Genomic DNA, 27557 nt, shown 5'->3' with positions numbered 1-27557 from the left:
TATGGAAGGTATCAATACCTAAGCCATTTTCTGATTATTCAGAACATTCTGATTACAGGACCTTTATTTTCTGGGTTGCATACTGTGCAAGGTAGCCTGTGGCTCAGTAGTGATCAGGAGCTCTTTCATTTGTTTGCATAATCACAGAACAGATTTTTAAAAAACTTTCTTTTGACATTATAGATGTCTAGCACTTTCAGGAAAAATTGGTGGGAAACACAGTACCAGTTAGTAACACTGATTTTCTTTGGCTTGGAAAAAAAATAGAGCAACAGAGAGCACTACAAAGTCATGAATGGAAAGAGAGAGACGAAAGAATGGCTTAAGCTTGAATGGAAGCACATGGCTTGGAAAAGTTTTCACCAGCATCAAACAGTGCAAATTGGTTTGCTCATGGAGTGTCCCATTCTTCCCCTTAGGGTGGGCCATGTGGAGTATTGGCTGCAGTTCAAGCTTGTGTCCTACAGCAGCTTATCTTTGCAGACAGTAACAGGAATAAAGACACTCGGTAAGTCAGCAATTAACATCAGAAATATTTTCCATACAGAAGTAAAAAAAAAAATATTTCTCTGCTGCAGCCACTCAGGAGCCTTTTGGGTTTGAACTTATTGAACTTTTCCTTGTCTCTGAGAGAGAAAGAAAGCAGCATATGATTTACTTGTATTTGCTTCCCTTTCAACTGTGGGAATTTAGAGGTTGATGCTTTATTTGTATAATTACTTGCTTGTGATTAACCCAAGAACCTCTAAAAAAAATCAGCAGTTTGAATTGAAGCCAGTGAAAATTATTTAACCTTGAGATCCCATGGAGATATGATTTCAAAGAAAACATAATCAAGGTTTGCAAGACCATGAAATTCATGCTGGTTTTGACGCTAAGAATCTCAGGAAGGGTGACAAATTAGTTATAGCTATAATTTTTTTTCTTGCTAATGTGTTCAATCTTTCACAGTTAAACTCCTTAATAGAATTTGAATTTAAATTCTGTGTGTGTATTTTCTACTTACTTAAAAGGAATATTGTGAAATATTGCTAGTGTCAAGGAAAATTGCTTGGACTGCTATAATATTAACGTACTTGTCACTTTGCTAAAGAACAGAGGTAATTCAAAGAAGTGCTGGAAAATAATGTCTAAAAATGTCTTTTTTGCTAGAGTTGTATTCGCCTTTTGTTTTCCATTAGAAATTAAGTCCATTACAAAAGAAAAATTTCACAAAGCTTTCGTGTGCTTTATAGGTACAGTTTGTTGAATAGAGATAACAGTATTTTACTGGTTTATGCTGCCACCACATTGTGTATTTGTGGGTGACATGCTGCCCCCAATTTAGTCAGAAGAAAAGCTTTCATGCTGAGATTCTTCTTGACCTTCATTACCTTACACTGTAAAAATGTTCATCATGTATAAAAACTTGGCCTTAAAGATACACTTTTCTGCTTGGAATTGTTTAGAAAAGGGATGGGATCTCTGTTGATTTTCCTTAGTTTTGTCTGAGTGGCACTTAATGTAAATTCATTGCTTGGGCTGTTTTCCACAATAATGGAAAGAAAAAGGTATCTGTAGAACATCATTATTTATCTTCAGCACCCAGGATGGGAGGTGACAGTTAATCAAAGGATTACCCAGCCTTAGGGGGTCCACACAGATGCCCAGGTCCAGGAATACTAGTGGGTACAAGACTAATTAGCAAAACTAGCAAAACTTCATTATTCTAATTCAGATTATAATGAGACTAGACTTTTCAAGACAGAATGATGCTCTTGTCCACATGAAGGAAAAAACTCAGAAACTTCCATGGAAGAAAATCAGTATATATTTAGATTTTATGATAAGGAGTCTCCACAGAATTCACCAAAGAATTATTTCTGGTTGTGAATACCAAGAATTTCTTTCAGCTTGAAGGACAGCCTTTGATCATCTGCTCCTTGGACCCTTTCAGTCTTGGGTCATCCGATGTAAAAATAGAGATGTTAACCTTTTCCTTCTTCAACGTGGTTCAGTGATCATAAATGTCATAAAATTATGTGGCACCCAAATAAGTGGATTGAGGCCAGATTGTTTAAGCTATAAGTGTCCCAACTTGTGTCAGCTGCAACCTCTCCTGTTTACTTGGCAATATTTGTCTCTCCTATGTTCTCCTTCCTATTATCTACGTGGTTTTAAAATATTTTGGTTTTACATAGTTTGTATATGAAAAATGCTGCTGAAGCATGTAGAAAGTCTCCAAGGAATTTCAGGTTAGCAAGTGAGCTCTTTGTCTTTATGCACAGAAATGCTAAAAGCCTCCAGGCTCCTAAAAATTAATAGCAAGGTGGACTGTTTTATTCATGAGATAAACATACTTTTCTGCCATGGGCAGAAACTCTTAGTCAGGCAGAAAGAAAGGGAAGTCTCAGAACTTGAAATGAGAGGATTAATATTCCTTTCTACTTCTAACCTGAATTTTCAAATTATTAGCCGCTTCACAGTAAGTGTTTCACTTCAGGCTTCTTCAACGTTCAAGAAATAATTATCATGTCTACTTCTTAATTTGCTAACTCTCTCAGACACTAAATTAGCTGCTATGCTTCCCATAAATTTCTGAGTATCTGTATTAGAACACCGGCAGAGATAAGAGAAAGTTGTGATTATATTTTTTTTCACTTGAAAACTCTCACCAATTATTTCCCATATCTCACATCCTTCAGAGAGGGAACAATTCTCTAAATGAATGTTTTATTCAAGGCAGACATTGAACTTGAAAGTCTGTTTAATTTTTTGATGTTTGGTGTTTCTTGTTTAGTCTTTTGAATTATTAGATCTTTTACTCAAATGCTGGGAACAGGTTTTGACATCATCTCCCGTGCTGGTAACACTCTAAGGCTGATAATATCTGCATTTCAAAGACGGCCATTCTAGAGAAAATGCCCGTTCTGTGCTTCCCCAGGGCATGGATCTGTTGTCCATTTCTTCAGGCTCATGGATGTTGGATTTTATTCTTAAATCTACCCGTTTTCCATTTTGTGACTTTTGGCCTCGTAGTCTTTTGTTTCTCCATTCATGTCTTGAAAGTCAGAGTAACAGGAGGTATTAGAAGGCTTCACAAAACAATATTTGTAGGAAATGTGTTGGCAATGTTGCTTACATGCTTGGGATCAATAGACTACTGTAAACATTCCATAGTTTTGCACATCATTGTGTAAGTTCCAAGCCAAGCATTTCACTGAAAATATTTCTGAAACAGCGGGGCTGCACAGACCATAATATTTTAGGTCACCACTTCGGGACATACCTTATTAAAAAAATACAAGCATAGTGTTTATTGCAGATGATACTTTAAAGTTTAGCAAGCATAGTGTTTATTGCAGATGATACTTTAGATAAAGTTTAGTAGTAGGTGCAAGCATTGTGGTGTAGATTTGTATACAGTAGTTAAGAAATGAAAACAAAGGAAAGAAATCAAGTATGAAAGCCTTTATAAACTAAAAATCATATTCACTAAATAAAAAAATCCTGTTAGAGAATATTAAAACTATTTTGTTACAGATTTAAAGATGGATTAGCTTCTCTTGCCCATTATATGCCAATAGAATATTGTTCCCTAAAGTACATTTACCTGTTTTTTGGTCCAACCAGTTGTAAATAATGAATATTGTTCCCTAAAGTACATTTACCTGTTTTTTGGTCCAACCAATTATAAATATATATTCTGAAAGAGCATCCACTGTTTCTTTTAGAAGATTAATTTTCAGGGTATGATTATAGAACTGTGTATGATCAGTTCCTGTTGCCCTCTAATACACATTTTGGTACTTGTCTGTTTCTTGCATCTCCTGGACTCAGTTGTCTTCAGCCTTCAGAAGTTCACAGGACCAAATGCCTCACCATGGCTATTGCAGATATATTGTGGCGTGCAGGAGGCAATGAAAAGGCAATTGTGGCACTGTAAGTAAGAGAAGCAGTTTTAGTTATTGCACAATGCTCCTATACTTGTGTATGTTACCTATGTACATAGTTCAAAAGTGGAAGTTGTGTAAGATGTATTTATGCAGTCTAAAATTGCTTAGGGAGAAATGCAAAATGTCGTTTCTGCTGTCCCAGTAACTGAGACAGAATAGTCAAATTCTTTGAAATTGCCGTGAAAAATCCTTTCATTGAGGCTAGGATTCCTCCAAAATCTTTATCAAGAGTTATTTTTCCAGACGCAGCATTTTACTCGAACAATTTGTATTGCAGGATATTCTATTATGGCTGGGATTAATTTCCTTTTGCTGCCTACTAGTTACTCAGTTTGTGCTATGCAGTTAAGCTGCTTGTACACAAGACATGTAACTTTCAGGGCCAGCTTTGGCTTTACTGAATCCTACACGATATGTTTACGTGAGCCAAGCGTTGTGAGAATAGGTCATTTCTTTTATTAGATCAACTAAGATAGCTGAAAAATGACAGAGCACAGAAGTCCTTCTTCAAACCTGAAATAGAAGCAGCAAATGCAAAGACATTTCAGATTATATTTTGCACATTTTATATCTATAAAATCCTTCATCTGTGATGATATTGTACATATGTTCTTCTGCTTGTTTTAATGTCATTGCTCTAATAGGCTTTTCCAAAAAAAACCCCTGTCACTAACATCTTAAACATATTTATCCTCTTTCTGTAGGGAGAAACTTGCAATTAATATTAAAAAGACTGAGAGAGCATAGCACAGCTCAAGTATACACTTTATCAATAAAAGTTTGTTCAATATGTAATATGAACTTCTTATTGAAGAGGTCCTTTTTTTAAAAAGTGGTTAAAAATAATAAAAAAAAAAGTCTTTGGTTCATCATTCAGTTCATATAACATGTTGATTTCTTTTTAATGCCATTTTGTTCCTTTTAACATGAGCTTTGGTTTTGTCTGAATATCGTCTTCAGGCCATCAGGAAGACAGCAGTTCACTCCCGTAGGAAAATACAAGGCAGATGGAATCTTAGAAACTGTAAGTCTCTGTGTAAATCACAGTCACATTCTCCATCTCTCCTTTTTCTAGCCTTTCTTATTTTAGTACAATTAATCTGATTTCCATTGCTCTCTTAGTGTTTTAAAATCTTTTATGACGAAGTAGTTATTTGTGATCCAAAACCCACTAGGAAATAACAAAATCCTGTCGTCTGTCCGGCTCTGAGTCGTCCCAGTGTCTGTGGGAAATTGGGCTCTCTGAAGTCCTTTTTCTTCTGTCTACCTTTCAGGCTTATAAACTCTGCCAACTTTTATTGGTCTGCAGTAAAAGTGAACATGGATCCTTTCTGTGTTGACCAGCATGGCCATGAGCATCAAAATATAGTATTTTCTTCTTGTTTTACATGGAATTCTTTGCCTTTTGTTTTTTTCCTCCGGTAGCTCCAAATGGCAAAATACTTTCCAGTTATGCCTTTATTTCCATCTGAAGCTCTCAAATGGCTTTGCAAACACCGATTTCCATAAGCCAGACTTTAGTGGTTTAAGGAAATATTACTGGCCTCCTAAATGGAGAAATGGATGTGTCAGCAACTTCTCAGAACCAGACAGTTTGGGAACAACTGGAAGTGAAAACCTGTATAAATAGGGTGAACACAGCAGAAAATTGTCAGTAACGGGCTCTTCCAAGAGACAATATAGATTATTTAATTAATATGTTAACATAACTCTGAGCTGTGGCTATTCCAGAGTGCAACTAACACCATTATGCTGCCTCTGAGTCCTGCTTATCAAAGGTCATATGGATGTGGCCACAGTGAAAATGTGATGGAAAGGAATATAATCCAGACGGCTTGATCTTTCCTCACAAAGTGTCCTCCAGACCATCATTTCTGTCAAAACTTGAAGGTGGAAAAATAGCCAATGTTGAAGGAAGGGCCTAGATCTTCATGTTAAATAGGGGTATTCAGGGGAGTATTCTCTGAGTGTGATAAGAAGTGCTCTGATGGATGCCTGCTGTAGGTGTACATATATATGTGCCTGTATTTACGTACAAACTCCTGAGCTACTTGTCCATTCTATGTCATGTAAAGCTGCAGTATTCCTATGTTTCTTCTAGGAATTATTTTTCATTGTATAAACAATGGTTAAAATCAAACTGCCTGTTCAACAAACTCCAAAATTACAGTAAGCCATATTTAAAAATTCAGAATATACAAAGTGCTGAGATGCAGTATTTTACCAAGTAACAACAATAAGAGGTAGACTTCATTAGATCTTTATTCCATTTTGTTAGTTCCACTCTTTCCAGTTAGATTTAAAATTTGTTCTACCTTAGTTCAGCTTTCAGGTTATAAAACGTGAGTTGTTATTATTTCAGTTATTTATTTTTATATCTTACATTTCTTCCCAGCTAATACTACATAGCGCCACGAGATACGAAGATCTGATTGTATTTCTGCAGCAGAATATTCACCAGGTACTGTGTATAAAGAAGATACTAAACCTGTTATCTTTCAGCTGCCCATTTGTCTGTGTTTATCACTCATAAAATATCTTCTGAACATCTCTTCAAACACTGTATGGACATGTCTTGCATTTTAGCAAACAGAGCAGCAAATTCAGTTTTAGCATAAACAAGAAAAATTCTTTCCACTTTTGTTTTATTTGCATTTCTTTAGGATTGGGCAAAAGATGTACACAACAAACAAAATAAACCCAGTCCTTTTCTTTTGCAGTTTGAAACTGGTCCCTGTGGGTGCATCCTTCTGACGGTGTCTGTCATCTTATCAAGATCTATCAACCTGTGAGTGTCTCTGTATCCCCGTCTCATAAACTGCAAAGCAAACAAGCTGTGCAAAGTGAGGAAGTGGCCATGAGCTACATAACTTTCTGGCCTTTTTATTCTGTCTTGATGTTTACTCTGGTAAATATAAGAAGTTGTGAAGATTTACTCGCCTACTCTTGGCTTTTTTTTTTGTTGTATAAAGGCATTGATGTTTACTCTGGTAAATATAAGAAGTTATGAAGATCTACTCACCTACTCTTGGCTTTTTTTGTTGTTGTGTAAAGGCACACACACATATATATATATGTGTATGTGGTTAAATGGCAGTGATCCATCCAGCATATCTGATATAAATGACTCCATCCAAACATATGTTGCCTGTGCTCCCTGTCTTGACAGTTGAAATCAAGACTCCTTTAGAGCATTATTTATTTCACATGCTTCAGGTATCAGTCTCAAGAAAGGCTGAATAGCTTTCTTGGGGTGCCCCAATCTCTCCAGCAGTGAAAGGCTAATATAAAATGGATTAGGCAGATAATTTTTATATGGTTTATGTAAGATATGACAAATCTGGACTCAGCTTATTGGTGTAATAAGTCTGTTGAACTCTAACTAAGGGCTAGTCTTCATAGCCTTTTTTAAAAACTCACTGTGTCCTGCACCGGCAGTTAATTGTGCTTTAATACAGATTAACTGTATTTCTGTGGTATTGTGAATATCAGAATGAGTCAGAATATAAAAAGCTTTTTCCATTTCATCAAATTCCACTTTTGTAAAAATCTCCTAGTTATCTGCAAGTGAAAAGAACTGCTCCCTGACAACTTGCAATAACAACTGACATGAAGAGAGCAGCTGCACTTGAAAGCAGCACTGGTATGATTTATGTAAGCTTTTATTTCTTACATCTTTGCATTGTCTTGAAAATAAATAGCAGCTTAGGATCACCAAAATCAGCAATGTTCCTAATTGCCATTGATTGCTTTACTTGCTATAAAATGGTAAACATTCTTTAATAATATAAGCAGGGAGCTTATTTTTCCCATCACGTCTCAGTTCTTAGCAGATGGATTATGACAAGGCCAGTCAATCATCTCTGATTGTATTTGGGGGAGCTAAGTGTCTAAAGTGAACATGAAAATTCCTTATGCTGTCTATTTGCATTTTTAGGTATCTAAATATTTTCACGATTCTGGTCCAAAATGTCAGAATTGTTTATAAAATGTAGCTCTATTTCAAGGAAGATTCATGACTTTCTCCCAGAAAAACTTCATTTTAAAATACATTACTCTTCTAGCTTAGTACTGTGCAATACAGTGCATTGGTACCTATCTTTTGTTTACTGGAAACAAGAATTTTTCTCTGTCTCTGGACACAGTGGAATGTGTTTTCAGACCTTTACATATTTTTTTTTAGAAGTGCAAACTAAATTTCGTTTGTGTAATTTTCAGTAATAGATTTGAACAACTATATCATAGCACTTCTCTTAGGAAATTAAAAATATCAAGACAAATAACTCACTGCTCCTATCAAGAAATATGTACCATTTAGTGAGTGTTACAGGCATGGTAAGTAATTATTTACATAACTGGCATAGTTCTGGATGAATATTTGAAGACAAATAAGTTGGTTTAGGTAATGGAATTTTCTTCCAGTAATAGTGCTTACTGAGATTGTGTTTTGTCCCAGATTTTTAACAGAAAATCAGTGGCTTTTTGTTTGTGAGTGAAGACACCACAGATGTTTCAATTTGGTAATGGAATTTTCTTCCAGTAATAGTGCTCACTGAGATTGTGTTTTGTCCCAACTTTTTAACAGAAAATCAGTGGCCTTTTGTTTGTGAATGAAGACACCACAGATGTTTCAATTTCCCTGATTTTTTGGTGTGCATAGTCTATTGAAAAAGCTAGGCAGATTAGTTAAGTTTAGTTGAGAAGTTGATGTAGTTTAGTATCTCAAATTATGTTGAAATGCTTCTGTCTGGGTCAGTTCCTCACCGTGTGCCCACAATGCTCACTCTCTGGGGTCCCTTGGTCAGTATCTCTTCTATAACTAATTGACATTTCTTCTAAGCAAGTTGAAGACTAAGTATCTAGAAACTTGGGTCCTGTCATGGAAGTTCTCAAGCTTCAATTTTAAACAAAAAACAAACCTGAGACTTTTTTTTTTCCCCACAGTATAAGTAATTTTCAGTACTGGGAGATGAGGAGGCCAAAAGTATGAAGAGGTTCAAATAAATTTAGATAAATAACTGGAAAGGACGTGCTTCAGTACCTTTAAACCCACCTGTCTAGATGTAATCTCCATGTGCCCTGTTTTTGTGTTCTGCCTTGATGGGTGCTGCTGCTGGTGCTGGCTGGATGTTGGGTTACGCTGACTTTTGGTCTGGCTCCATAACTTTTACATTGTTACTGATTTTTCTTGTAAAAGGAAATTCCAGATTTCAGCTAGGTCTGTCGGGCAGTTGTTCTAAATCACTGACAAGCTAATTATTTTTATTTAATGGGAATGCATGCCAGGAAATGCAGGGGTTTTGCACTGCTTTGTAGATGTTGGTAATGAGTTTATCATACTCCACGCGCTAATGATCATCACTGGTAGAACTGATAACAAATGGCCAAAGAGGAGTGAGAATTCCTGAGGAAGTTGCTGAGAACGTGTTGTTGCTTCTGGTACAGGAAGGAATGCTAGTCACTAACAATTGTAATCTCTCTTTTTTTTTTTACAACCAGCGTAAAATTAAAAAATAGTGGGCGTATTGTATTAGCTCAGGGGACTAATCTTCCTGAATGTGCAAAATGTGTACTAAAATCTTTGGGTTGTTAAGATCTACACGATATTTTCCATGTACCTGCAGGAGACTGAGCTTAAAGGTGGGCTGCAAGCCCCCACGTGTGCCTTGCTGTCCCATCTGAGAATGGCACATGGCATGTAGAAAAGTTGTGGATACTCAGGAGTGGTGTACACAGAGCCTGTACTGGCAACTTCAGTAAACCCCACAGTCTTACTGCAGCTACTGGAATGTATACAACATATACTGGAACTGCAGCACAAGGTTTCTCTGCTAGATGCTGTCTTATCTCTAACTTTTGGCACCTTCCTCACTGTGCTTACTCAGGTAAAAACCATCGCTGTATTGCAATGTGGCTGATTCTGATCCATTCATTGTAAAGCCTTCTTTAAATTTCAGCTTAATTACCAAGCAGTCACACTGTCTTTTTTAATTGACATACTTTTCTTAATCACTTCAATAACTTTATTGTGTGAAACCATCATTACTAGAACCTATTACAGCAAAGAACATATTGAATGAGAAAATTCCTTAGGTCAAATTCCTTTTTGGAAAAGGAGTGTATTGCCATTTTCAAGCTACCTGGAGAAAATAAAGACAGCCTCATCTGAAACACAGACTAATTGCATTACTCACAGATTTGCTGACCAATAGAATCCAATCACCAGTGTTTGCAACCTCTTTTGTCCACTTAGGGATACTTTATCACTTACTGAAAGCGGATCACAAACATAATTCTGCAGCCAGCATTGGTCGTTTGGGTATCTTTTCAATTTTTTCTCTGAAGGGTTTGTGTGAGAATAAAGAAAACAATGGCTTTATCTGTGGGAAGAAAAAGGAGAGTGATTTTGCAAGTCAAGAGGAGGCTGTGTACTTCATTAGGGCTGGCCACTTATAAAACTAGGAAAATCTGCGTCAACACCTTTTTCCTTATTGTGATCCCACAACGCTAATAACTGTCCTTCTGTAGTCTTTACTGCTCCAGAAATGTGTACAGCCCTGCTTCAAAATTATTTGTGCTGATTCCATTTCTGAGTTTGGGACTTTTGGTTGTTTGGTATTTTGGGGTTTCTTCGTGGTTTTTCTTGGTTTTGGGTTGTTTGTTTGCTTGCTTTTTTTCAAAAGCCAATGCCTTTTTATTAAATGGAATAAATCACATTTTGATTCCTTATCAATCTAGGACTTCTCACATCAAGTAAGTCTGCCCTTAGTTATTAGTGATTTATCTAGTTCTCTGCAATCTTCTATCAATTAAGAATTTTTACCAAGGGGAGTGATAGGATTAAAACTATGTTGTTCTGTGCCTGTGAGCACTTATTCTTCATTCCTGTGATACAGTTTTACTGAACTGGGGAAGTTGAATTTCCTTCATCTTGCATTCTAATCCGTTCTTGAAATGAACAACACAAGCCTCAAATCATGTTAATATCTGTCCAGTATACCTATTCCATCTCAAAAAATATCCTTCATGTAATAAGTGAAGCTGAGATGCACTTGGCATGTTACAGGGGAGAGACGTTTTGGCTTCTTTTGAAATTCATGTGAGAGAAAAGCCTGATCAGACAGGCTGAAGGACCAGGGGCTACAATCCCTCTCTGGTTCTGCAGAGCATCTAGTTCCAGCATTTCCAGACTTAGCGTCCCTTTCTGACTCAATAAGTTGCTTATCTGAGGAATCTGATTTTTAAGTGCTCTGAGGACGTGGATGAACTGTGGATGCACTGTTGCCATTATTGTTCCCCATACGATACTCAAATATATCCGTTTGTAAAATTGTTTTACTTCTGTAATTAGATGTCTGATTGCAAGCCGTATTCCAAGAACTTTCCTGCTTTGGTCTATTGGCAAACTATTTGTATCAATTCTGAGTTCTGTCTTTACTCATCTCCATAGGACAGCATTTCATTGTGAGACGTGCTGTTATATATGAACATTATATATTTATAGTACAGTAATACCTATGAGCTGTAATAAAGATCAGAAGCTCTCCTTCCCAAAGAGTCAGAAAGAATAAAGCCACATCCAGAGTCACCTCCACAAGTCACCTGCTAATCCATAGCAGCTCTGACCATATATGCATGATCAGATAGGGCAAAAAGATACGTTCATCCTTTTTTCACACAGGAGAAAATTATCACAGATTTACTGCAGGGTAAGAGCATATATACATGCACTTTCTGTGGGTCACACCCTGCCTCAAGATCAGTTGTTTCCCCATATCCACACAAGTCCTGCTCTACAGAGTTTTGATAGAATAAGAGGGACATGTGACAAATGGGAAGCAGAAGCCTGTGGGAATTAATTCATCAAAGAGCTTCCAGATGTGTATAATCTTTTGGGCATGTGCTATAAATATGTGAGCACGTTGTTTTACTGTGGCCAGAATGAGCTGTCACAAATCAGAGAAGAAATTATATTGATTGCTGAACTTTGGTATCTCTAGCCATGACATTGCCTGCCTTTCAGACATGATTTGCTGGTCTGTTTTGATCTGGATTATTTCATACTGTTGCAAGGACAGGATGAGCACTCTCATTTAATCATACGTTTCATTGCAATAAATAATTTTAAATAATCTCAAATAACCATATAAGAATTATAAAATATTAGTGCAATTAAAGCATACTGAAAGCCAAGCTCTAGGAAGGCTGTCTTTACACAGTAAGACAGCTTTTTATTGAGATGTGTAACAGAAACATCATTGATAATCATCACTGTAGAAATCTGTATCAAGCCCTTTTTGTTCTGTATCTTTTCTGCATCTTTTCTCTATCCTTTTCTGTATAATATAATGTGAAATAACCCCATTTCTGATATGTTACTTGACTTTTAAACTATTTTCAGTCATGTAGGACATTGAAAAAGAAAGTGATGCTCTGTTGGTGCATGAATTGTGGATTGAGGGTGCCTCCTCCACCCTCAATCCACTTTCCTTAACTGACACCTTTTCCTGTCTCAGAGCCAATCTCCAATTTAGAGTTCCCCTAAAATGCACCTACTCTCCTCATAACTATTTGGCTGGTGAAGAAAGGCTTTCTGTGAAATGACCCTTTGGCTTGTCCAGTGGTAAAAACAATTACAACTTCACGTAAAAGATCCAATCACATGGGGCATACACAGTTCTCGATGGAAATACATTTTTCTATGAGCTGGTTTTCTGGGAAAACTGTTTCAGAGGTAGTTTCCCCCCAGCTTGAGAATGCCTGGGAGACCAACAGCAAGAGGAAATTACGTGTGTGAGCGTTTTTCACTCAATGTTTATAGTTACGTAATATAAATACATGTCATCATGTATTTTACAGCTTAGTCTTTTGGTGTTTGAAAAAGATAGGGAAGCAGCTAATTTTTAAGGGGAAACAGCTGTCAATTACGTTACAGTGCTGAAAAACAAGCAGCTTGACCTAACTGAAAAATCCATATTTGAGAGTCTCAGCCCTCTCCAAGACCCATTTGTGATTTTACAACATGGAGGAAGCGTGAGATTAGATTTACCAAGAATGGTGGGAGGAGAGCAAATAGGAGAGTTTGTGTGGGATCCAGTCCTTGGCAGGGAAGAATTGAGTCCTTGTTTGTTTGGGTAAGTGAACTTCTGTGCCTCCTGCTTGATAGGTTGCATGCAATTCATAATCTTCAGGATCTTCCTTGCCTTTGAGGCTCTGTTGTGTGAATTAGACAGAGGCCCCTCTAGATGGAGTGTTCACTGGACAAGAATTGCTTCTTATATTAATGGGTATATTAAGAAACATAGAACCTTAATGAAGCACAGGTTGTAGCTTCAGCTGCTAAGAGGCAATAAAGAGGGGAGTTTGCTTGAAAGAAGGTAATGTTTTTCCTTCAAGGAAAGACAAGAAGACAGGGATAATAAGTGAGACAGCCTTAGCAATATTTGAAGGAGGATATGAGGCCAAGATTTAAAGCTATGAGATTTATGTTCTTTCAAATGTGGATATACAGTGGAACATACTGATATATGAAATGTCACACTATATAACACTTGAGAAAGAGGAGACCCAGGGATGAAAGAATAAAGCTAGAGATGATGGTAGAATGGGATTTTGAAGACAAAATAGGAAAAAGGAGTATTGCGTCTGACACCTGCTAGGTAAGGAATGTGACCCAGGTGGAAACATGACCACAAAGACAGAGAAGAGGAAGAGCTGAATGAGGTCTGAAGAAGTTTTCTGCTCTGAAGAACAAGGAAAAAAAAGTTAGTGGTAAAGGAAAAGGGAAAAATGAAACCAAACTCAAGAAAAAAAACAAGAATCAAGAAGACAAAAGGGTTGTTCTAATGATTCTGTTTGACATCTTGCTAGGTAAGGGACTGGTATATCGGGAAATAATGCAAAAAAAAAAGAAGAAAATCTGGGCTTTGCACAAATACTGGAGAGAGACATGTGACTGGTGTCTCCGAAAAAAAAAAAAAAAAAGGAAGAAAATCTGGGCTTTGCACAAATAACGGAGAGAGACCTGTGACTGGTGTCTCTCTATTAAGAAAATTCAGGATGCCTGTCCTCAGCATGGGTCCACAGAACAGAGAAGTGGACTATATTTTGAGTGATAGCAAATTTGGTGTGAATATGCAACAGAAAGATTTCTTATGTCAACAGGAGAAAAAAATCCAGATTATTCCTCTGACACATCCAGTTCCTTCTAGAACAGATCAGGATAAATCATAAAGTCGAGGAACATGCCTGAAGAGAAGGAAGCTCATTAGCTCATTTTCCAGAGAATTTTCTCATCTCTAAAAAAAGAGTCCAAAGGACTGAAAATAGTGTAGTGAGCAACAAATAGCTCTAGCTCTCGTGGTCTGAATCTTGGTGTTTGAAAATACAGAAATAACATGATAACCAGACCCTGAGTTACTGACTTGCAACAAGCAATTTCCTTAGCATATCAATATAAGGATATCAGGAAAAAATGTGAAGTTTCTGTCTAGAGTGGGTGTGGCTGCTATTAGGAATGATGTAAAGAATGCTCCAAATTAAAGTTAATATTCTGCCTTACGTTTCAGTAAGGAGAACAATATGGTGCAAAGTCAGGATGGATAATTGGAATTCATGCATAGAAATTGAATTAATTTTGCAGGAGGTATAACTGAACCTGAAAAAGTGATGTCTACGCAACATAAAGGAAAAAATTACCAGGTATCTTTTTGCCTAGATATCATTCCTAAGCTTATGGAAGACTTTCTGAGCTCTCTCTTTCTTTGTCACATTTTATGAATGGAGAGGTAATGAGAGGTTTTTGTATTTGATACCATGCCAAACGAGAAGTCATTTGCTGATGTGAAAATAAGAGAACTTATAAGAATTGTAACAGTGATAAAGGAAAGGGACTCAGAAACAGTTATTAGCATGGGGAAGGGTACTGGTAGAGCTCCTCAGTGGTCAGTCTGAGATTAAACATTTTATTCCCTACAGTAATGTTGGAAAAAGGGAGTGGTCCGCTAATGAAATATACTGGTGACTCAAAAGTTGAAAGCACTGTCAATACAGAGAAAAATCATGTTGTACAAAAAGAGTTGGCTCAGCTTCACGATGAGGGTAATAAAAAAAGAATTTCTTTTAACTACAGAAACTACAAGGTCATGGAAACAGAGGCGGCTCGTTACTGTACTGTGGGGGTTCATAAGTTGTAAATGGCAGGCTGGGGAGTTGAGAAGAGCTGTGGAACACACAGTGACTTTGATCCAGCGTTGTAAAATAGCATTGGATCTACTCTTAGGGTGTATCAGCATAAATAGTTTTAGGAGGTGAAGAAATATTAATGGATTGTGAAAAGCACTGATGTGGCATTACTGAAATACTATTTCAAACTGGGTTCACCCATTAAATTGGGAGAAGTGTAGGGAAAGGGAAGACCAGGGGAATAAGAAATCTGTCTTATAAAAGAACAAATTTTTTTATCTTTTCTAGCCTAAAAACAAATTTTGAGAGGGCATATAACTATTTTTTTTTTTTAAAATGGGAGGGTAGTAGTTGTAACTAAGCAAGAAGAAAGAAAAGAATAAGAGAAGTGTTATTTATTTTAAAGAACAATATAAGTACAAAACAAAAGTGTATCATTAAACTTAGCCTGTGAGTCAGTAAACCTAGTGAAAGCGTGACTAGGTTTCAGGTTCCTAAGCTACCGGTGAAAACAGTACGGAAAGCCAAGAAAGGAACTAAGAAATGTGGTTTCCTGTGAAAGAGAGTAACTGGAATGGCTGGATTTTACGTGCCAGATGCAGAGAACATCTTCCTTTCTTCCCCCTCAACTCTGCTTTATTCCGTTATGGGATATGGCTGTGGTCCACACTATGGCTAATGTAAACAGAGTGTTGTTCTGAGAAGTATCTGAGATACGTGGATTTAATTGCCTCTCAGTTGTCAGACTGTCCATGTAGGATCAAAGGATCTATCTAGCCTATTACCCTTTGGCAGTGGCTGCTGAAGGAAACATTGTAAAAAAACGGGGTGAATGTAGAGCAATTATTCTGCTGGTATGTTTTCCATGTTTCCGATACTCAGTAATTCAGAGACTTCCTAAGATGGCAGTTGTATCCGGGCCATTGAGTTTATTGGTCCTTGGTGAACCTGTCCTCCATGAATTTTTCTAAAACCTTTTTGAACCTTTTAATTCCTTTGGCCTTCGCAACATCCTGTGGCAATGAGTTCCCCAATGTGTTTTGTGAAAGTTTATCCTTTTGTTTTCTTGAATGGGTTGACCAATAAGTTTATAGAGTGTTGCCTAGTTCATGTTATGAAAAACAGTGAATAAATGTTTCTTAATCATCTCCTTACCATTGAGGATTTTGTGAACTTCTGTTGCAGTCCATCAGTTGTGTGCTTTTGTAGTGAAATGTTCCTCATCTCTGTAGTCTCTTCTGAGAGGAAAGCTGCTCCATATCTTGGCAGTGGTTTCTTCTGACCATGTGAACTTCCTCTAAATGCTCAAATTCAGTTACTGCTGAGGTAAATTTTATAACAAAGTGACTACATGAAACCAAATATTTATGTATTGCTTTTAATTGCCTCGTCCAACTGAGAAGTCTTTTTTCAAGGCTGGCTACAAGGTGTAATTTCTATGGCAACTTTATTTCTCAGCTTGTAATCTAAAAAGTATGTAGTCCACCTGTATATTTTGTGAGTGTGATTTATCTGTCCAGTCCCTTGCATTTAGCAATTAGATGGCCATGTCCAAATCAATCATCACCCTTTACTTTATGTTCATCAGATGGAGAAAAGGCATTTTCCAGGAGACTTTCTTCCTCTGCTCTTGCCGTGGTTTCAGCTGGGATGGAGCTGACTTCCTTTCTAGCAGCTGGTATAGTGCTGTGTTTTGGGGTAGAAATAGTGTTGACAGAGCACTGATGTTTTTAGTTGTTCCTGAGCTCTTCAGGCCTTTTTTGCTCTTCACACTGCCCCACCAGTGAGTAGACTGGGAGTGCACAAAAAGTTGGGAGGAGACACAGCCGGGACAGCTGACCCCAAGTGACCAAAGGGATATTCCATGCCAGGTGACATCATACTCACTGTATAAAGCTGGGGAAGAAGGAGAAGAAAGTGGGGGATGTTCAGAGTGATGGCGTTTGTCTTCCCAAGTTATGCATGATGGAGCCCTGTTTTCCTGAAGATGACTAACACCTGCCAGCCCATGAGAAGCGGTGAATGAATGCCTTGTTTTGCTTTGCTTGCATGTGTGGCTTTTGCTCTACCTATTAAACTGTCTTTATCTCAGCCCACAAGTTTTTTCTCACTCTTACTCTTCTGATTCTCTCCCCTATCCCAGCTCAAGGGAGTGAGCAAGCAGTTGCATGGTCCTGTCTGGCAGCTGGAGTTAAACAATGACAATTCTGCAAATTATTTAAGCAAGGTCACATAGTTTACCTTCAGGACATAGCAGTTTCTCTCCATGTACAAAAGTGTAAAAGAGCCCAGAGACATTAGCTGATGTTTATATGTCCATCTTTAGATATAAAAAATTAGTGATATGAAGCCCACCTCTTAGTGATTTATTAGCTTTGTCATCTTCCCAATGTTGTTGTTTCCCTTTCCTTCAAGAGACAAAGCATTTTAGAAAAGAACTCTTTTGATTTTAGAGGCATAAAGTATATTTATTAAAAAGACTCCAAAGATGTGAAAGAATAAGTGAGATTCTACTACAAAATAGAGCAGTAACAAAAACACTGTCATATTGTTGCCAAATTTCAGTTAGAGTACCCTCATACTGGGTGCTATTTAGCTGATTGCTGAACGTGAGGTCAAGAGGGTTAAGCAGATTTGAGTTTAGTATATTTGCTTAAACTGTTGCTCTCAGGAAGACATATTGCATTCAATAAGAAAGATAATTTATTTTGAAAAATGAAATGGTGGGTTGAATGTGCCAATAGTTCAGTCATTCTTTACATCCCTCTGAAATATGGATAGCTCATCTATATGTTAGGTCCCCATGGCAGCAGAGCTCATGAATTAAATGTGCATTATTACCTGAGCACATGTACATTTTAAGAACTTGGTGAAATTATCAGGTAGGTGAAAAAAGTGTTAAATAAAGAATGAAGCCACTTCCTTGCTTTCACTGGTTTGAATCTTTTTTTTTTCCTTTTTTTTTTTTTTTCAGAAGGGCTCTTCCCTTCTTTTTTGAACATTCATCTAAACCTTTGCAGTGTGCCAGTATAAAAAAAAATAATATTATGGAACATTTACACAATAAGCCACTCACCCATCCTGTCATTTTCCACATCCCCATTGTAATTATTTGAAATCCTTATGCTTGAAGACGAGTTTTTCTCCCTCCCAACCCAAATTCTATTTTCGGAGTAGACTTGTAATTGTGTGTTTGTTAATATAGCTGTCTGTTGCCATGAACAAAGTGAGGTCACCAATTTTCTATTACAGCTTTGCCACAGGGTTAAGGACTGTAAAACAGCCACCATGTACTTGAATGCACTATTTTTTGGTTTATATTGTTTTATTTTGTTCTGCTATCAATCCAGACAATATCTAGGGTAAATATCTGACATGAGCTAACTCATGTTTTGATGGTCTGGAGTTATTCCTAGTGTTAAGAGTTTGTATGTGACTTTTGTATTTAATATTCAATTCTCAGATGTTCTCCATTTAGGACTTGGCAAGAACTTTCCTGGAAATGAATTCAGAATTAATGCATGTGAAGCATTTTTTGAAGTCTTATTTATCAAATTCAGTGTTATTTGCTATGAAAAAGTTCATCTGATTACAGATGATGTTATATTGTAGTATCCAGCACTCAAAATATTTATAATTTGATTTTTTATTTATGCATTTTTAGAACTTTAATAGAATCCATACAGATAGCTATAATTTATTTTATTAGTACACCATCAGTGCTGAGGTTTATACTGCCATTACAGTTTCTTCTAACTCTGGTAATTCTGTCCATCTGTCTTAAACTCTTAGAATATTTTTTAATATAATTTGTATATCCCAGAATGGATGAATGAATTGAAAATACGAGGCAGATTCCTAATAAAAACTGTCATGGCTGTGATTTAGCCAGCCAGTTATGTCATTATGGCTGTGACAATTCAGAGCAGTGAAAGGTTTGGCTCCGAACATCTGTACATCTTCAGTACTTTATGTCCTTAATAAAGACATTATTTATAACTTGAAACTAACAGTTTCAACAAGGCAAAAGATTAACACAATCACCAACAGGATCGTGTAGAGAAAATGAGATTTATAATATGTAAAGCTATTTCAGGCATTCCTGCCCTAAAACCAGCAGCATTAGAAAACATGAAAAATATGTATAATTCACACCAGATATCGTTTGTTGATTTCTCTGAGGTTTCTCCGGTTGCTATAATGTAGATATTTGTTCTGAAGCCACTTTACACATCTTTTGGCTTTGTTGTTTGTTCTGTGTGGTAATAATGTGAGAAAAAAATGTTTGGTTGCACGCTGAACGAAAAGACAGTTAACCCTCCTGTTATGGAAAAAAAATATTAAAAAATTAAATAGAAATATTTTTTAAAAGAACAGTATGAAATCAAGAAACTGTGTGGAGATGAGTTTTTCCATGTCATTTAGGTGCTGTGAGTGTATAAAAACACATCCACCTTTTGTCAAGGTGTCGGGAACGCTGAACACAGCAATTCCAGCACTGCTCAGTGGAGAATTCAGCAATTCAAGGGTCCCAGGGCAAAAACTGAAACCCAGCAGAAGTGAAACTGACTTTACGCACATTTAAGGGCGTTAATCTGAGTGTATTTGCTGCCGACTCTCTCGTCTCAATAGGCTGCTCCTGCCTTAGCAGAAGCCAGAGCTGCACTTGCTACGTAGAGAGTTCAAGCTCTCTCCTCCCTGGTTTCAGTAGAGGCGTAAACCATGTTACTTTACACACGGTGCAAGTGAAAATAAAAAAGAAACTGGGAGATCTAAAGAGTGATCTGAAATTTAGCGGTTCTCATTGTCAACTTCTTGATTATGTATCCACTCAGGAAATTATTCCTGCTGAAGACTGTGCTTAAGCCTATTTGAACACATGCTTAATTTTAAGCATGTGCCAGGAGACTTTCAAAATCAGTATCTTGCTCTCTGATTGAATTTTTAATATCTTTTTTTTTCTACGGACTTTACAGTATTATCAGGTGAGGCAAACAGCAGCATTCTGCACCAGCAGTCCACATACTCCTAGTTTACTCTTCAGGTAGAATTATGTACTACCACGACACTGGGAAATACTGTTAGTATAGCAAGAGAAAGAAATATTTACTGTGAACACTGTTCTCTTTGGTAGTGTCTTTTTCCTGACTTCTGATTCTGTCAAAGCAGCGTGTGGAGCATGGGTTGTAAATTGAGAAGGAGGGATTTAGTACAGTCAAGCCTTTAACTCATGGTCTCATGATTATTGGGATACTTAAAAATCTCCTGTCTTAAAATTAGTGGGAATTTCTGTTTTAAAGTGATTTCAAAATTATAAATGGAAAATTCCATGCAGGGACAAAGTGGTATTAGTAGCAATGATTTATTCAGTACATCTGTTTTAACATCTGATAGCCAAGACACTAGAATGAATAAATGCTTCAGATTTGCTTATCATCAACGAATCTCTTAACAGCCCGGCAGAAAGCAAACCACTTTGTTCTCTTATTTTTACAATGCATGAAGTGTACTTGCACTTAAAAGCTGATGCTTTTTATTGTAACACAATAAATTCACCTGCACAGAAGCTGGTAATTCTTTGGCAGGTATCGATAACAATCTTAAAACCATTTAGAATAGGTGTAAATCTCGTAGCTATATGCCTGATGCTTGTTTCCTCATTAGCAGAGGTGATTTGAAAGGCAGATGTTCTTCTTGAAAATCTGAGATACACCTCTAAACTCCCATATTGTTTGTACCTACAGATCAAATTAGAACTTCCTCCTATTGTCTTTGCCGTATGTCCCATCGTCCCTAATTGACGCATATTGTATAGTCTACTCCTTTCAAAGAAGGCTATGGCGTTTTCAAGATGAAACTGTTTCTAAAACTAAAAAATGGCCAAAATCCAAAGATTATTATCGCCTCATCCATTCCTCGCAATGTTGCATGAGAGAATTTTCCATATCACAGGCACACTTTCCGTGGTCTTTCCTTTGATTTCACACTAGCAAGAGATGTTGTTATGGCACTTTGTTATGTTTGAGACTAACTTGTAAATTTTATTTAAGTTTTAAAAAAAGGGAATTGTGATTCAATGGCTATGACTTGATTTGAATGCTTTAAGTATCAACAGGGCTGGAAATCTTAAAAGTTATGTACTGCATTGTGAGCTTTGGGATGAATACAGGGAATATCCCAGCTTTTTCCTTAAGAAATCATTTTTTTAACAAAGCATGTATAACAATGTTGAAGGGAAATTTCTAGCTAGCTCTACTCTAATCACATCAATTCAACCCTTACTTTATCACAAACAAAATCTTTTCTTTTCAAAAATAATTGTGCTAATTGCTGGGAAACATGAATGATTGGGTGCATAGAAGATTTTACAAGTCAAATGAGAATAAGGCCAGATATATGTGGATTAGCTAAGTTTTAATTGACAATCATTCAGGCATTATCTCTACCTTTGTAACAATACCAAAATAAGAATGTAGCCAAAACAATTGAAATTGACATTTTTATACTGAGGGGAAATAGGTTTTTTATGAACCATCAAATTAATCTGTGGTGTTTGTTGCCATAACTGTCCCAGAATATAGTACACTGTTTTTTTCCTTAAAACTAGATTAGATATTTTTTTATGTGTAAAATAATGTTTGCAATTACATTATATCTGCAGGATAAAAATGATCACAGTTGCAATCTTCATTTTTTAGGTCATCAACCAATCACTGATTTAATAATTCCAGAAGTTGTGGGGAGGGAACTTGGTTTAGGGAGATATTATTCCTTAATTATCAATAATGCAATTTCACAGACTTCTCTTTGATGTCGTAGAATAGAAGAGACTACACAGCAGTATTACAAATGTGTGCACCTAGAGTCTTTTCATGGACAATATAGTCTATAGATTATATCATCTTCAGTTCGTGGGTATGTTCCATGTATTGATGATAGGAATAACAAATACATGTATTTGTGAGAAAATCTTATCTGAGTACTGGAACAGTTTGCCTGGGGAGGTTGTCGAGTCTACCACCTTAGAGATATTCAAAAACCATCTAGACCTGGGGAACTGGCTCTAGGTAGCCAAGCTTGAGCAGAGGGTTTGGACAATGTGAGCTCCAGAGTTACTTCCAGCCTCAACCATTCTGTGATTCTGTTTCTGTAATTCTGTAAGACAAGTGGTCCAGTAGTTCTAATTTCTAAGGTTCTAATTAGTGGTGACAATGGCTTCTTTTCTTCTCTACAGCTATTTTCTTTAGTCTAACAAACTTTTGCTTGCCACAGGTTTTATTGATATGTACACTTCTTTTTTTTTGCCATGCAAAAAAAAAAAAAAACACCTTGAAAGGATCCCAAAACGTAGAGCTATATTTATGGTTGGGAAACAGTCTGATGTTTTTTTCTCCAAGATTTAGAGACGTTAATTCTAATGAAAACAAGCAATTTAATTTAAATTTAATTGCATTCTCTACTCCTTTTCAGGGTGCGCAATGATTTTGATGTACTGACGAACCGGTTGATCGGCAGCCATGGCTATTGTACTCAGGTACGTTAAGCGTGTGGTCTTGGGGATGTCATATGCCTTTGCATGCAGAGCTGTGAACTGACCTAGCAGTCCTAAAAACATCAGAAAGAACCTGTAAACTCTGAGTCCTTCAGGAGAAACACGAGGCTATCAATGTGTGAAGTGTTTTGAAAATCATACATCAAGTCCAACTGGCAATACCAATGTTATTCCCGTCTTTGGGCATGGTACTTTGGACTATTTTTTCTGGAAATTTTCTTCTTGTTCTTTCCCCTCATGTTTCTTGACATATGTTATTTATTAATATCGTTGCACAGTCTGCTGCTAGATATTATTACATGCTGTTACATCCTAGCTGGCCCTTGTGGGATCTTGTGCTAAGCAAGATGTCTAGTGCCTGTGTTCCTTGAACTCTATGCACACTCACACACTCACACGCACCTTCTCACATGTATTTAGCCTCTGACACACCCATACTTCTAGTTCAATTGGAGTGGAAATAATCAACAATCTGCTATAGTTAGTATATTAGTGATATGGACCAGATGTGAAGCCATATGGGTGAATATCTCGCTGAATGAGACTTAAGTTCATCCAGAAATAATTAGTGAGAAAAAAATAATCTTGTAACAAGTCTTGTCCAACATACAAAATACATCACTAAACACATGCAGAAGTATCAGATAATACTGTACAGGCTTTTAATTTATATGATTCATGCTGTAGCTTCCATTGTAGAGAAAAAGGGACACCAAAATGTTTAGTTAAAAAAACCACCAACAACAGTGATATGAGAAGGTTGAGAGTTGAATGGAAGAGTAAATTGATTATTAGCAGTTTGCCTCTGGAAAGATGAACATTGAAAACTCTGCTAATATTTCCTCATTTTACTTTAGGAATAGAATTTCCCCAAAATATCTGGAAAAAGTATTGTAAATAATCCTAATCCTAACTCTAAATTTAAAGCCACCACATAAATTAAGGATCTGGTACACGTATAACTTTATGAATTCTGAATCAATATTGTACTTATGTCTGGTAGAGACAGGACATTTAACTACTACTTTGGATTTTGTTATAAATATGTCACAAACAGGAACTGGTGAACTTGCTTTTGACTGGCAAAGCTGTGTCCAATGTTTTCAACAATGTGATAGAGCTGGACTCTGGAAATGGCAACATCACGATTTTGAAAGGTATCACAAGCCGCAGTGATATCGGTTTGCTGTCTCTCTTCGAGCACTATGATGTTTGTCAGGTATGCTTTCCATTCTTCTGATTTTAGTTAAAAAGGAAGCAAATTTAAAGTTGTCTTGGAGTGAGCATAGCAGCTAAGAAATTATGGGCTTGATTCAGTTGCTCACTCATAGGCATCTAGCGCTGTTCTAAACACATCAAGGCAGTGTGGTCTCCCTTCTGGATGAAGGTTCTCTCTCACAGCTGCCACCCCTTGGTAAATGACTTGGGTGATCTACAGCACCTCAAATCTTACATGTCTGTGTCATTTCCTAACTGATCTCCTGAAGTGGGAGTCAGTTTACAGACTAACACACTCCTGTTAAAGTGGCTAGTGTATAGATCTGTGTAGGTGAACCAGGACCTGCTCAGTGCAATCTGTGGAGGTGAAAGCTGTTCAGGTGAGTCAACATAATAGTGTGCTCTAGGTTGAGCTGAACAAGTTCCCCTGGCTGTATTCACTAGATCTCCACTGATTACAGTGGAGTTGAGACACCCAGCTTGCCTGTGGATACCTATATCTTAGTAATATATATAAGCACCTGAATCTGAAGCTCACTCTAAGTATTCAGTTTTCAATGAGTTCCGATGTTATGATTGAATACTCTACTCCATGCCCTAATGGTGATCATATTGTATTAGCAGGAAAGAAAATAATAGACAATTAAAATAGCTGCCAGTATAATGTAAATGTTCTCTTTAACATGTCTTGAAATTAGTATTTTAATTCTAGTCGTAATGAAAATAAAAAGATAGATTAAGCATTTCAAAGAAGTGTCAGCCATTAATTTACCTCTGGAAAAACTTGTATAAGGATTTCACTGTTTCTCCCTCAACAGACATTGTTGTCACCATGGGCATCTTTCCTAAAGACATGTTCTATCTTAAACAGAGAGTCTGGTGTTTGATGCAGGGATATTATTTTAAATTCTCCTCCGTGTGTTAGATACTACATTAGATAATTGTAACGGTCCCATCTGGATTTGCAGTCAGTGCCTCTATAAAAATTTGAAAGTGATTAGCAAAGAATTTGTTTGTACTGATTTAATATAAATGTGTGACTGAAAACAAAGCTTGGTTTTAACTGTTTCCCATATGGCTGAAGTCAGTTACATTTTCCTACTGCTGACAAATTATAATTTTTGTTATTTTTAATTAACACAATCCTTTATATTATCCACAAGATTATAATAAGGCTTCACAAGATTATAATAAGGCTTAAATTCAGTCAAGACAGCATATCAGTGTATCCAAATCAGATTAACACATAAAAAAAATTGATTAAAAATGACTTAGCTTCTGTGTCTAGTTCAAGCTCCTTGTCTTTTTCTATAAACTATGTAACATTTAAAACCTAAAAAAATGATTATGCACCGCTGTAGCATTTTTTCCGTTCTCTAGTGAGGAAAATTACTTCTAAGCAGCAAAATGGTAAGTGATGTCAGTGCAGGTAAGAGCTATTTCTTTCCCATCTGCCCTCTAAAAATAAAATAAAAAGTTTCCCAGAGAATCAAACACCGTCTTCCACTTATTCTGCAAATCATACAGTTGAGGGTGTCTGTCTCCTCTGCTGCTGTGCTCCTGCATGGGGGCTGGACTCATGAGCAGTCATCTGTTTTCCAAGCCAGTGACTCTTAATCAGTTACAGAAACTCCAGTAGAAGTAGTTTACTTTTATTTTTCAGTCTACAGTAGTGAGGCAACTGATGCAAATTGTCTTATTTTTGATGAAGAACATCTGTGAGTGCTCTGCGTTTCAGTTGGTACGTCCGGGCGCGTTCTGCAACGCCTGCCTTAGGACTAGAACAAAAGTCAGATTCTGGTGGACTTTGCCCTCAGGTCTGGGAAGTTTCCACTGTGGCTTCTGCATGAAGGGCCAGATTGCGCTTTATGTTACAAAGACATTAATTTAGAACATTTTAGAAAAAGAGAAATGTCACTGATAGTTTGCACTAGTGAAACCGAGGATGAAATTGGCCTTTAAAGTCTTTTGAACTGACTCTTTTCTTCCTCTCAGTGTTTGGGTAAGTAGATTCAGCATCCAATTACGTTGTGGCTATGAGGATGGTAACTGAAACCGGTAATGGAAAAGGACTGTCAGGTTTTGTTGGGTTTTTTTGTTTGTTTCCAAGGGTAAGAAAATCCTGAGCGTGATATATGGTGAATCATAGACATTAGAGTTGGAAAACTCCCTTTAGGTCATATCCAGCCAGTCTCTCAGGGGATAATTCAGGATATTTTTATGTCCTGTTATATAGTGGGCTTTCTTTTAAAAATCTGTATCCATGAGGTTCCTGCCTTTTTGTTCAGATGGCCACTTATTAGTTGATTTTAGTGCATATAACTGTCATCTTACCTTTTTTCTCACGTCTTCACTTTAAAATTTGAGGAGTACAAATACAGATTTGCAGGTACCTGCGAATGTGGAGACTTTAATATCTACTACGCAGCTTGTGCTTTGGGTGGACTAATATTAAATCTGACTGTTCATTGACTTAGTTTCCTCTGATTATCATTCTCACTTCTAATCCAGCCTGCCCCCTAAACAATTCATCCCCATCCGCTAGACATTTGCCAGCTGATGTAACAGTTCCTCCCTTTTTCATCAGTACATCCTGTCCAAAGCTTATTTTTGTTGCTCTGCTCTAGACTTCTTCCAACTTACCAATGCATTTAGGAAGAGACACGCAAGATTCCAGGCTAGGTGCAGTAAATCCAAATAGAGAAGGATTTCTATACCATTTTATCTCCCTTGTCTGATCTGTGGAGTATTTGTATATAATCCACAATTTCCTTGGCATGTCTTCCGAGTTGAGAATATCACGAGGGCATGAGAACTGAATTAATCCTTCTGTCAAACTTCAACAGTAGCAAATCAAAACAAAATGATTAGTACCTGTTTTTCCCAGTGATCGCCTGAGGAATCATTCTTGTTGCTGATCCAGTGATCTCTTTCAGAGGATCACGTCGAATGCATTTATCTTGGCTGACTGGAAAAATGTGTGTTTCTTGTAATTTGTCTGCAATTGTTAATGTCTAATCATCACTCTTAGTCCTAACGTATCGCCCTACTCAGCATATTTTTTTTAATGTAACTACTTGCTGCAAATCATTTCCCTATGACAGATGGATTCATTCAATCTATTTCATATGCAAAAATTTAGATGGATTCATTCAATCTATTTCATATGCATATGTTTCATAGTGAGATTCCGTATTTTGATGCAAAAAAGCTAAAAGTCCAATTCATTTACTTATCGGTAGGCAAGTTACAAATCTTTGGATTTCTTTTCTTTGTGCTAAGCCCATATTTAAGCTATTCTAATTCCATCTGATTTTACACATTTATCTAAAAAGCCTAAACTAAACCTAAGATTTTAGGTTTTCTGGAATTCCTTTAGAGCTCTTAAAGCAATAGAAACATTTCTGAAAGCTGGTCAGCCCGCATAAAATTAGTGCAGTTTTTCTTCTGTTTGCTGGGCTGCAGCATCCATCAGTTTAGCAGCAATCTCGGGGAAGCTGAGTCGTGTCTGCAGCAGGGACAAGACCTCGGAAACGGGGGTGAGGCACAGAAGTGGGCAGGGACAGTTATAGAATTTGGGAGTGAGAAAGTCCCTGCATTTGAGTCAGAGTCTTTGGTCTAAATGCCACATTAAAACTGCAGGTGGAAAAACTTTGAATGATGACATG

General features: G+C 37.0%; 1 protein-coding gene across 3 annotated transcripts in view; it reads left to right on the top strand.

The window, feature by feature from the left end:
* The window catches only part of FAM188B (family with sequence similarity 188 member B), a 73193-nt gene that overhangs the window by 26612 nt on the left and 19024 nt on the right, over positions 1-27557 (top strand). For 2 of the 3 annotated variants that reach the window (XM_014945183.1, XM_014945184.1), the window contains exons 9-15: positions 420-508; positions 3820-3921; positions 4896-4959; positions 6331-6396; positions 6656-6723; positions 22590-22653; positions 23729-23890. In XM_014945183.1, coding sequence (XP_014800669.1) covers positions 420-508; positions 3820-3921; positions 4896-4959; positions 6331-6396; positions 6656-6723; positions 22590-22653; positions 23729-23890 — 615 coding nt within the window. The remainder of the gene's footprint in view (positions 1-419; positions 509-3819; positions 3922-4895; positions 4960-6330; positions 6397-6655; positions 6724-22589; positions 22654-23728; positions 23891-27557) is intronic. The other variant, XM_014945185.1, reaches the window with a different exon arrangement.

Source organism: Calidris pugnax, unplaced genomic scaffold, assembly GCF_001431845.1.
Source record: "Calidris pugnax isolate Ruff unplaced genomic scaffold, ASM143184v1 scaffold54, whole genome shotgun sequence".
NCBI classification, from domain to species: Eukaryota; Metazoa; Chordata; class Aves; order Charadriiformes; family Scolopacidae; genus Calidris; species Calidris pugnax.
Note: the sequence above shows the minus strand (reverse complement) of the source record. Positions and strands in the feature narration are given on the sequence as shown.